The sequence below is a fragment of the Osmerus mordax genome, chromosome 6, assembly GCF_038355195.1.
Source record: "Osmerus mordax isolate fOsmMor3 chromosome 6, fOsmMor3.pri, whole genome shotgun sequence".
Classification (NCBI taxonomy): domain Eukaryota; kingdom Metazoa; phylum Chordata; class Actinopteri; order Osmeriformes; family Osmeridae; genus Osmerus; species Osmerus mordax.
This window is the reverse complement of record NC_090055.1, coordinates 10,193,210-10,205,856: the sequence shown is the minus strand read 5'-3', so window position 1 is coordinate 10,205,856 and position 12,647 is coordinate 10,193,210. Positions and strand designations below refer to the sequence as shown.

Here is a 12,647-nt window from a genome sequence, read left to right as displayed (position 1 = left end):
AACACAATATTAAAACAAAGTAACAAACATGAAACAAATATCCCTCTCATAATTCTCCACCTTGTACTCTTGTGGTAAAGGTGAAGTCTCAAGAACTTTCCTCAAAAGTTCTGATCAAGGTATGTTCTTTGTTCAAATCGCCGCCGAAACGGATAGCAAATGGTTGCTGGAGACGTGTTGTCTCAATCAGGCCCTTTGAAGCTTGCAAGCTAGCAGGAGGGCTGATTAGGTAGATTGGAGAGGTCCTCCCCCAATTCTATAGTTCCTTTGCATTGGCGTTTGGTGGGTAATCAGCATACTGAGGGTGTCACAAGGGCTGATTAGGTTTGTCTGATGTGATTGAATCACTTTCCAGGTGTGGCAAGATGTTGGCTCTGTGTGGTCTTGCTGACCTCACTACAACATAGAAGATAATACCTGCCACAACTGACTGGTAGAACATGTTCAGCATGGACCTGCCAGGTTCAGCAGGAGCTGGTGCAACAGGAAGCCAACCTAGTCAGCGCCACGCTGGAAGTAGTAATAATATAATCCTGCAAATGTACACAGATTTGGAAACACAGGATATGATATTGCCTCCTCAGTTTTCAACATGTAATGCATTTTATTAGAAATCCAGTCCAGAGTAATAGCTGTTTTAGACTACACTGACAGTACATCTCCTTACCTACAGACATATACATTTCTTCCAGATGTATAGTTATTGTAAAGATGCTCTGGCCCATATTTGAATGTATGTGCTGACAAAACACTTCATAAAATGTCCAACTGTCAATTATCGACTCATTCAGTTGATTATTAATCTATGGATTGAACAGATTTAAATGTATGCATTTTGTATTTGAGCTTTATGGTCATAGTCCCATAGAGAAAAAAATAAACCACAATAAAATGTCAACACATCTCTCCCTCATTCCTTAGCCGTCAGTTGCAACATCACAGGTTAGGATTCTGCAAAGATCCCTATCTGACAGTCTCTGTCTCAGGTAAGGCAGCCTGTAATGCTTACCCAATTAAATCCAAAAGATGCATTTTAAGTTTCAAATCGTCTCAATCGTTTGCGCTCCGTTTGTTTTGTGGTACTGGTCATCACCTAGGCTATAGGCTAATTAAATGTCTAATAAAATAAATAAATAATTAACGGCACAAGCAAAACTGTGAACGGCACAAACAAAGCTCAAACTAATTTTGGGTGATTTGGAGCATGTTGGGGGTCTGATTGACCTCTTAATATATATGAAATATTAATATCCTAAAAATGACAGCAACACAAACAAAATGTTTTACTGCACAATTGACTGTTTTGCAATGTTTTGCATTGGGTGAAGGTCTAATTTCACGCAGTGTTTCGTTAGCACGAGGGTTTTGGTGTACATTGATTTTCTACTCTGCCGTACCGTGACATGTCGTTTGCCTGTTCATGACTTACAGAGTTATGGTAAGAGTGCAACAAAATTTGTCAATACTTTTATAGGCATAAAATATAATCATGCACAATAAATAAACACACCAATTGAATGTATATGTTTTACAAAGAAAATTTTGAACAAACTTTTATACATATTTACTTAAACATACAATAAAAATACAAAAAATCCCCAAGGGGCAATTCTTGGAAGCATTTAAATTGACATGTATTCATTTAGCAGACGCTTTTATCCAAAGCGACTTCCAAGAGAGCGCTTTACAAAAGTGCAAAAGTCACTGACCATAACAACGAGATAGCCCCAAACATTGCGGGTAGCCAAAACATGAAGCATACATTGTGAAAAACCAAATAAGTGCCAAAGGCAAGAACCATAAGAGCATGTAGTTAAACAAGTTACAATTAAACAACATGAAACAGGCATAGTAAAGAGACGGTACAGTACACTGCAGGGACAACAACAACATTTTCAGTGACCATACACCTGTCAGAAGTCCATCAGTAATAATAAATAATATTGATGGATGTCTGATAGCTGTATTACACCCAACCTTCCTTGACTCCCATGTTTGTCCTCTGCCTCAGTTCTAGTTGTAGAGCCTCATCCTGAACAGATAAGAAAATCACTGATCATCTATCACTGAAAGTGAGGTGATCAAGAAAGCTCAGCAGAGGATGTTCTTCCTGCGGCAGCTGAAGAAATTCAACCTGCCAAAGACAATGATGGTGCACTTCTACACAGCCATCGTTGAATCCATCCTCACATCCTCCATCACAATTTGGTATGCTGCTGACACTGCAAAGGACAAGTTATTATTTGTTATCTAAAAACATTGTTCACACTTACCGTTTGCCCAAGTGAGTATGCCGTTCAAGTATTTTATGGTTGAATTAATACAGATGCTTGGGACGAATTGACCAATCGAATGTCTCCATTAAGCCACATTCACTTTCCTGTCATAGATAGAAGTAATAGTACAACAGATGCCAGAACATATCTAATTGAAGGTGTTCTGCTTGTTTGTATATCTTCATTACTTATTTGTTTCCCCCCTCCTCCTCGCCTGTCTCTCATTCAGACATTTTGCGGAGGACATCTCATTTTGCGGAGGACATCTCAAACATATCAAGTTGACCTCTTTCACTTTCACTATCTTCCCCTTCCCTAATGTAAATCAACAGTGGCATTCTAGAAATTGACAGAACAAAGCTGTTCATTGTCCGTACGGTAATTATGCAGTGCCTACCGAGATGGCAATCTGATCATACTTAAAGGTGTGTACCCTGTCCAACACGAAAATCGGGTTCTTGTTAGCTTGGGGCCCAAGACAATTACAAGTTTGACTAAATGTAAGTCCGCCCCTGCCTCAGAAAACGTGACGTACTGGCATGCTCACCTGTGGCATACCGGTGGCACACCGGGAAAGTGAAAGTAACTGGTATCTGGGTTGGGTATCTGCATATATATCATGTCCAGTCACACCCCTGCTTATCTTTTAGACATCCAAGAGGGTAAGTCTTTTCTGCTTCTGCTGTTATTGGAATCTCTTCGGTAAACTCTTTCTCCATAATACATGGACTTGTACATTAGGTAGACTGCTAAAACTGCTACATTAGATGTTCCAACATTTAGAAAAGTTGTTTTGTGTTCTTAATCGAATAGACATTGATTTTATGTGATGCTGTGCAAAATAAAAAATCTAGGTTGGTAGACTATAGCAAATTCTGAGACTACTGTGTTGAATGCCTGTATATTAGAAAGTGCAGTGCAGGTGAAACATTTTTATCATTCATAAATTATATGTTTCTTTGAATATGTTGCTTTTGACATAAATAAATTCCTTAAAGACATGTCATATGTTGAAGTTGTTGTATTGACCTCCCCTGCAAAACAGTCAACATGGGAGGTAACGAGTCAACACCACCACCACAACATTCGATGCTTTTTAATTTCTCAAATTGTTGTACCCATGAATAGGTAGACATGGCATCTGCTTTGAGAAATTATTGGTTTCCTTCAGTGCCATCTGCAGGTAAGAGACGATTACAGTCGTTATTTACCATATAGAGAGAATACAGGTTAAGTGGGACACTTTCAGAAAAATAGCTTTGTACGTCACTTATTTGCCAAGAATGCATTGCCATATAATAAAACATATTACCTTAATGAAAAGCTTTAAGTGTCCCTTAAACTATTCATAAGGAAAAAGCCTGAAAGACCAAACACAGGAAGCATGACATTCTTTGAACCTCTGCTGACCACATTTGATCATGTGACATTGGTAAAGTGAGACACCTATACTGTCAAAGACAGCTGGGACAGCTTTACTGTATATTTAAGTATTTTAAAATATTTTTTCAATTTTACTATAGTATTTCAGTCAAAACAATCACGTATTAGATTTGAGCATTTATTGTTACATGACATGGACATGTAGATTTGACTTTGGCAGAGTGGATGATCTAAGGGAAGCACTCTGCCTCCTTGATGCAACACATACATACATGACATATGAGGCAGGGAGCAATAGAGATATAATCCCCCTGATGGATAGAACATACAGACAGCACGGGGGAGAAGGGGATGGCGGAGGACGGCAGAAACATGATCATACAACAAATGGGTTGAGTGTGTGCGTGTGTGTGCGTATCCGCGCGGCCTTTTAATGCCGTCTTATCGGACGTGGCCCAATGGGCTTGTGCTGACTAACACAGGTGTGGTAATGAGCAGATGACGCGCGCTGCCCAATTGCCCTGCCTGAACTAGCTGCGCTTATATAGTATACTATTAAGTATAACATTTAATTTCTTTACTCTAAATAAAACCGCTTTAAATGCACTCTACTCTATTAATTCAACATTCTCTTTCTCCCTCGTCTTCCTCCCTGTCTGTCACTTATCATAGATTTTAAGATCCTTGTGTTGAAAAGACACATGCCACTCAGTTCAAATTCAGTTGGGTAGAAACTCAACAGAATTTGCATTAAATCTGGTTGTTAGCCAAGATTATGCTGCAAGATGTTTTTTTCAACTACATACAAGTTCCATGTTTTAGGATAACCTGCAGTTTTGCAAACTTCCCGTTTATTCTAATTCGACTGTTTTTTTTTAAACGCAGTTCTTGAAAAACCTTGGAGAGAAACTGTCTGGACGTGAGTACTGATAAAAATACATATATATACATGGGCAAGAAACTGTATTGTACTTGCACAAACTGTGTCAAATTCTGAAATAAATATTACGTAGCATATTGATTTGTGAAATAATGCATTTTTCTTACAGTAATAGAGACCAGATGGTGGAGAAACTCAGAACATTCCCGCTGAATGATCCTGAATTTGGCATGATCAGAATCCTGCTGCATGGACCTGTTGGGGCAGGAAAGTCCAGCTTTATCAACTCAGTCAAAAGTGTCTTTGCTGGACGTGTGGTCATGAGTGTGCTAGTAGCGTCTCTTTCCGACAGTAGCTTTACCAGCAAAGTAAGTAATCTTGAATGACAAATATATATATATATATATATTTACATTTACATTTAGTCATTTAGCAGACGCTCTTATCCAGAGTGACTTACAGTAAGTACAGGGACATTCCCCAGAGGCAAGTAGGGTGAAGTGCCTTGCCCAAGGACACAACGTCAGTTGGCTGACCGGGAATCGAACTGGCAACCTTCGGATTACTAGCCCGATTCCCTCACTGCTCAGCCAACTGACTCCATATATATATATTAATATAATACTGTATGATGAACTCAATTACAGTTTAGTAACTGATGCATCTAAACCATGAATAAAAATAATCTGAAAGGAGTTGATTTGCTGTTGTAGTATGAAACACATTATATTAAAGAGGGAGAAGGACGTTCACCTTTTGTGTTCAACGATACCATGGGTCTGGAGGAACAGGAATCCAGAGGGGTGCACATTGACGACATCATCAGTGCACTCAAAGGTCATATCCCAGAAGGCTATGAGGTACACCAAACCTGAACGCATAAAAACATGCACTAACATTAGCATTGTAATTCATGGGCTACTTGGGACCATGGGACTCACTGTATGTTGACTGATCAGGGGATAACGAGTTTGCCGCGTGTTCCACATAGTGCAGTGTTCATTGCCAGCTAGTAAGATCCACGGCTACATCACTTATGATGCTTTTCCACTGCGTGGTTCCGGCTCAACTCGACGTTTTTGGTTTTCCATTGTGCCACCCTGGAACCTAGTATCTGGTACTTTTCTTGGAACCACTCCGTTGGGGTTGCAAGAGATCTGAAGCAATAACAAAAGGTGCCATGAGAACACTGAAGACTACTGATTTGTCAAAGAGAATTGGGAGCATGGGACATGGGCCTACAGCACAAACCTGCCATTCTTAAATAGCCAGATTAGCTACTATTATAGCGGCATAAAATAGCAACCACTGTCTATAGCGGACGCCAGTGTTCTCTTAAGTCACTGGACTACTTGATTGAATATCCATTTGCACAACGCCATTGTCAATGGAGGAGGTGTAGAACCTGTGGTTGCCGACAAAAAGATCCAGCGAGAGCGTTGTGTTGCGTTAAAGATGATGTCAGGGCAGTTTCATGCGGTTTTGTTATATTAGTGTGAAGGCGGTGCACGCAAGTGTTACCCAATGGCAATGAATATCTACTAGTGCACTGCCCTTTTGCAGCTTGTAAGATCCATTGCTTCACGTGTAGTGCAGCTCAACAGCGCATACAGTTGTGGCCATAAGTTATGCAATGACAAATGTTGTGTTTTGCAAAGTTTGCTGGTTCAGTATCTGAGGATTTTTTTTCACATATTTCTATAGAATACTGGAATAATAATAAGGCACATTTAATATTTTGCAAGCCTTTTGGTTGCGAAAATTTGCAATATATGCAAATAGTCGTCCCCTCTTTTACAGCAGTCAATCTGCTCTTAAAATCCTATCAGAATGTGTGATTTCACCTGGCTAGAACTTGTTCAATCTTTCCACTGTGCTGATGATATGACTGAAATTATGTTAGCAGTCATTTTATGCCAAGGCCCAACAAGCTTTGCAAACACAAAATGTATGTTGCTCCAAATACTTTTGGCCACGGCTGTATATAGCAAATGATAGATGTATAGGCCTATGTAAATGTATTTATATAACTACTCATCCAAACAACTTCACACCCAATAGGCCTTGGCTACTTCACATACCTGGGTCCTAAGCAAAACACTTCATACAATGCCCAGTTCTCAAGATAACTGCGCAATAGACAGATACAGAAACACAGACAGAATTCCTGCATTCATAGATTATGTCTTGTTTAACAATTTGTTTCTTTGGCATTTCGAAGCTGTCCACTAATCATAATCAATATAGGCAAATGCTTACAGCTTTTCACGGTATCACATGATTGACATTGTCAAAACCTAGTATGCTTCCCAAATCATGCCCATCTGTGTGACCCCACCAATATGCCTACAACTTGCTATACTGCCACCCACATTAGGCCTACACAAAAAGGAAATGGCTCTTACTTTAATTAACTTTTTCATTCTGTGAAAAAATATTTTTTCAGATACTTTCCTGTTAATACCTAACCCTCTTTCTTTTATTTTGTTGTTACAGTTTAACCCCAATGTATTTTTGACAAATTCAAAGCCAGAATACGTCAAGGATCCCAAACTAAGTGACAAAGTTCACTGTCTGGTGAGTGTTGTGTCTGCAGATAAAATTTCTATGATGTCAAAAGAGACTACAGCCAAGATGAGAACTGTCAGGGACAAGGCCAGCATATTGGGTAAGTGAACATCAGAAACTGTTTATGATTCTCTGGATACAGAACACGGCTGTGTGTAACATTAAACACTCATCTAATTATAGGAATTCCTCAAATTCTTGTCATGACCATGGTAGACACTGCTTGTCCAGATGTGGCACGGGATCTGAAAAATATCTACCGAAGCAAGGAGATCAAATCTAAGGTACAACAAATTTAAATGACTGTGAAGTTCTCCTCTGTGTGGACTCAAACTAAATATAAATACGTATATAACCACTTTGGTCATTGACAAGCCCTTTCCGGTTCATTTCCTTCCAGATGGAGACCTGCAGCAATTTGCTGGGTGTCCCAATGACCTGCATCCTGCCAGTGAAGAACTACCATGAAGAGACACAGCTGAACAATGACATTGATGTCCTGGTGTTGGAGGCTATGACTAAGATTGTAGAGGTTGCCAATGACTACATATGGCACCTTCAGCAGAAGAAAAAAACCGTCTCATGAGGCATTACTGCACACATATGTCCACTGAAAGTGGTAGGAGCCTCTGTAAGTTTCAGTAAGTTAGAAGTTATAACAGAGTTTTAACCCTGGTACACCTTTGGCACTTCTTAAATTTGACTTGCCACTGAGGTGAAATCTAATTTTGTCTGACCATAGTCATTTAATGTAAAAATATTATTAAAGGTTTACTGTTTTTACATTCATGTACATACACGTGATTTACATAAAAACAATATCAATGGGGTTATTTAATTGCATACTTTTCTCGATAATAATTGTTGAAGCTTCGGTAGACAGTACCTAAGTTTCCAACTAAGACCCACAGTTGTCAGTTGATGACAAACTACAAACACCCATGGATCCACACACACTGTATAAATACACACATAATGCACAGTTTGTATGTGGGATAGAGTGACTGAGTTGTTGACCCATTTCTTTGTCATCCAATATGAAAATCCTGACCAGATTTTAAAATGTTTTTTTCTTTCCTGTACAAACACAATAAACACTGATTCTGGTAACTTTTTCCTATGTGTTCACTGAAACTGATACTCTTTTGTACCTTGAAATTAAGAAGAAGATGGATGATAATAGTGTTCCCTTGTCTTACATGCCCAACTCTTAAACATGTCTAAAACAGACTACATTTTGTTTTGATAAGTGATGGGTAAGGTGATGATAATGATAGTGGGTTATGGGGGGTCTAAGTGTTACCACAGATACACAGGGGACTCTTGACATCTGCAAGTGCACAACAACTGAATTTGAGTACATCTCACAGATAACTGCTTTGGAAATCCAAATACTTTTAACAAATTTGGGATACTTTATCATAAATATTAGAAATACAATTATAAAACACATTTAGATCGTGCTGTCTGTGTAAAATACTGTTTTTGTTTTTATTGTTGCTTGAAACACATTACATACCTGCAGGGGCGATTCTAGGATCAGACCTTTAGGGGTGCTCAGCCCCCTATGAGAATGTGACATGAATACAGTGCCTTGCAAAAGTGCTGAACCCCTTGCTAATAACAGGCATGCAAACAGGTCAGGGGTAAAAAAGGTGAGAAGGATAGAGCGAAAATCTATGAAATTCTAAAGTTAAACGCATGAATCTGGTGCACTTTGAGAGCAAAATTAAGAGGCTAGATCTATGTAGAATCTGTGCCCTTGTAAACAATGTCATGTTCTTTTAACCATAAACAGTTAAACAAACATGATTACCTGTGTTGAACTACTTTAAAAAGCAAAAGTCAAAAGCTGTAAAGCTAACACACATCCAATAGACATAATTTTTAATATTGTATTAAAATTGTTTCTACTAGATGATGTAAGATGGGTCTGTAAACATCTCCCCACTCTGCCTCTGATTGGCTGTGAGGTTTAGGCATTAGGAGTGACGATTGGTTCCAGAGCAAGTTGTAAAGTTGGGAAGCAATAAATCCGTAATTTCGCTGGATAACAATGAATACATTTATGTATTATTATGCAAAATAGAATGAATGAAAAAACTAAGGATGTCCCTTTCTTCATGAACTACCAGCATCAAATGATAATTAACAATAATATTATTTTTTTATTTTTTATTATTATTATTATTTTCGGGGGTGCTGAGATGAAATTTAGGGGTGCTTGAGAACCCCTAAAAAGGGTCTAAAATCGCCACTGCATACACGCATTACACCCATTCAAAATATAAATGAATGCTTGCATTGCTAATTCAATAGTCAAAGGGGGGTGGGCACAAATTACATAATCCATTCTCCATCAAAGTCTTTATTCTAGAAGGTCATGAGGTACACAGTCATTAAACAGATGACAACTTGCTTTACTCGTAACACTATTTCATGCAATGTGTGGCTTTCACTAAAATCGACATCCTGTCAGATCTGGTTCAAATGCATGAATGCAATCCTCACAGTACGAAGACTGTAGATCTGAATAAGATACTTTCACTTTTTTAAGCCGAGACAGTTAGAGGTAGACAGCAAATGTATGGGAGAGACCGATTGAGATGTTCAGAGTAAGATTCTCACCCACCATCAGATAACTTTATATATTTTCACGTTACACATACAATCCAGCAAGTTCCCCAACATAGGCTACTCTAGCTACTTATCTGAAAATACGTACAATAACATAGTGTGATAGAGGGAGCTATTTTAACTAGAGAGGATACAATTTCTGGGGAAATTGTAGGGTGTGCTTGCTTGCGTCGGTTGCACAGGGGTCCGTTTTTGAATGACATTTTTACAACTGATATTTCTGTGTATTTTATATCAAAATGCATACTTATTATTTATAAAGATTACATAGATTTAAAAGCATATTTTTTTTGCTGCTCATTTACAATTGAAAATACGAGTGAAGTGTAGAATGAAATAGATGTCTTCTAATTTCACCTGCAAGATGCAGCCTCATCTTTGAATCAAAACGAATAAATTTGGCAGACCGGTGTAAAAATTGACCTAATCTCTATGACTTAAACGTCCTTTTTTTTTGTTGATATTTTAAGGAATTTAGCCTACTCATATTGCATTCATTCATGAATAAAGAACCCCCTTTGAACATTATTGTACGACGTTACCGGCAGTAGAAGATGGAATCGCGATTCAAACAGTACCATCTGCTAACTGAAAATATGCCCCCAAAAACGTAAATAAGCTTGACATTTATTTAGTGGAAAATCGCTTTCATAAAAAGCTCACTGGTAGCGATCATTGTCAGTAACAACGCAAAATGCTATATAAGGGGAGTGCCGAACATGTTCTGTCGCCGTTTGACTTCCTACAGCTGTGTAGATGTTTTTGTAGTGTCTCGCGTAGGCTACAGCGTTGCAGTGTGCTACACTGGTTTGAAACCACAGGTAATGATAATTTCACCCACAAATCGTTTACTTGTAATGTAATGTCATAATAAATCCTACAAGGAAAATGTATTTGTGAGGAATGTTTATTTTAACGATTGAAAACAGATGCATCATAGACCACTGTAGTATGTGTTGCCCGGGCAACACAGGCTAATGTCATGATGCTAATACTTCAGTGAAATAGTAGACTACTATTTCCGAAAGTAGATGTACTTCCTTAATAATATCAGCTTATACTGTACATTACACATGACAATTGTGTGTCATATCACAAAGTAAAATGAGTAAATAGTTATCACCCTGGCCTCTTTGCTTGTGGCGTTTCTGCAGCTGCCTTGCAGTAAAGCTATAGTTAGCCTAGCTATCCCCCAGGTTAACAGATGCAAAACGAATGTTCTGCCAAAGGTAGTCACGCGTGTTTTCGTGACGTTAGTGACGTAGTGACGTTAGTAACGTCAGTGACTGTGGCTAGCAAATTAGCCACCGTTAGCTTCACTTTTCGCCACAAAAACTTAACTTCAGCCCAAACCATGCAACGGAACGTAAATTCCAATAGAAGCAACTCAATCGCTACCAAGACGAAACGTTTGACACCTACGTTGTCTATGTAGGCCAAATATTGACTACGTTTTAGGGGGGCAAAAAGAATAAAAATAATAATAATAATAATAATATATATGTGAGAGAACAAAGGTTGTGCTCTCGCCGAAGGCTTGAGCACACCCAATTACTAGCTCCACCCATATCATTCTAGCCGTAATTGGTAGCTCCGCTAATATCAGCCAAGCCCATTTAAACAGCCAGGTGTGAAGCATGACCATTCTACAACGCAGTGTAAAACGCAGGCCCGTAAAGATTACCCCCGCAGCCCCCGCACCACGGGGGGGCCTCGCAGGGATGGGGGGTCTTTTTTTTAATCCAATTTGAATTACATGGGATGTCTTATTGTCTTGTCTGTGTTTCCAGAGTTGATTTACAAATAAAGGAAAGTATATTTAATTGTGCTTTCTTTGTTAGCTAGGTAAGTGACATGACGAAGTAGGTCAGATGGTCACACAGACCGGCGAGCCCGCTGCAAATAGGTAGCTAACTGTAGCGTAGCGTAGGAAAAATGAAACGCACAATTAAAAGCGGTGCCCAAAATCGGCATTCAAAACAGAACATTTCTGAATTAAATGCCAAACTTCCCAAAATTACAAATTTCTTTTTCGACCAGCCGGTGAAGGATGCACTCATCTGCCAGAAGAGACAGGTATTTTACTGTTTGCTATAGCTAACATTACTGTACCACGTAGCTAACGTTAGCCTATACTTTGACAGCTGTACTGCTCTGTCTGTGGTGTGCTTCCTAGCGTTAACAGAGCCTCCTTTCCAAGAGCCAGGAAAATTAGCCTTGCTCCTTTATTGACTTCCTATCAAGCTGACAACATTGAAATGGAGTGAAACTACAAAAAAAGAGAAAGTAGAAAAAGTGCTTAATTATAAAATATATTATATAACTGACATTATTAGCTAACATGATAACGTAACGCTATGCGACAGTAGTATCGTGCAGTTGCAGCGATTGCGTTTGACTATTATACATATTGTAACGAGCTGAGTTATTGCGTTCCTGTTATTGTCAATCGGTTGTGTTATGCATGTTATCAGCAAATTGATGTGGTTCTGTGTTAAAACCTATTGGGGGGGGGGGGGGGGGGGGTTGTCTCGCGAGAGACAATCGAGACAACAGGGAAGTTTTGGGGGAGTTTGGAGAGCGGGGTTCTGTTGGTGGCGTGTGAGCGAACTATCGAGAAGCACGGCGTGGTCACGGCCAACAGTGATCAAGATTCATCGGTTCTGCATTTAATAAACACAAGGAAGTCAGAAACCATTCCCTGCCTCCTTCATCTCATACGCAACATTGAGGAGAACATTACACTGGTGTCAGAAGTTTAAAGTGACGGACTGGTTTCTTCTTCGGGTTAGCCTAGTCGGCTAGCAGAACCGCCGAGCATAGCCGTTGTTGTACTGCCAGTAGACATGCCGCACGGGGGAGGAGCCCGGCCGAAAGTTAAGGAGGAGGAGATGAGCTACAGT

General features: G+C 39.3%; 1 protein-coding gene across 1 annotated transcript; it reads left to right on the top strand.

The window, feature by feature from the left end:
* The first annotated feature begins 3,409 nt into the window (after positions 1–3,409).
* LOC136944079 (interferon-induced protein 44-like) lies at positions 3,410–7,897 on the top strand. Its single transcript, XM_067237656.1, has 7 exons — positions 3,410–3,459; positions 4,545–4,578; positions 4,709–4,907; positions 5,253–5,399; positions 7,036–7,207; positions 7,291–7,391; positions 7,508–7,897. The coding sequence occupies exons 1-7, from the start codon at positions 3,411–3,413 to the stop codon at positions 7,691–7,693; spliced, it is 888 nt and encodes a 295-aa protein (XP_067093757.1). The 5' UTR covers position 3,410; the 3' UTR covers positions 7,694–7,897.
* Positions 7,898–12,647: the final 4,750 nt, after the last annotated feature.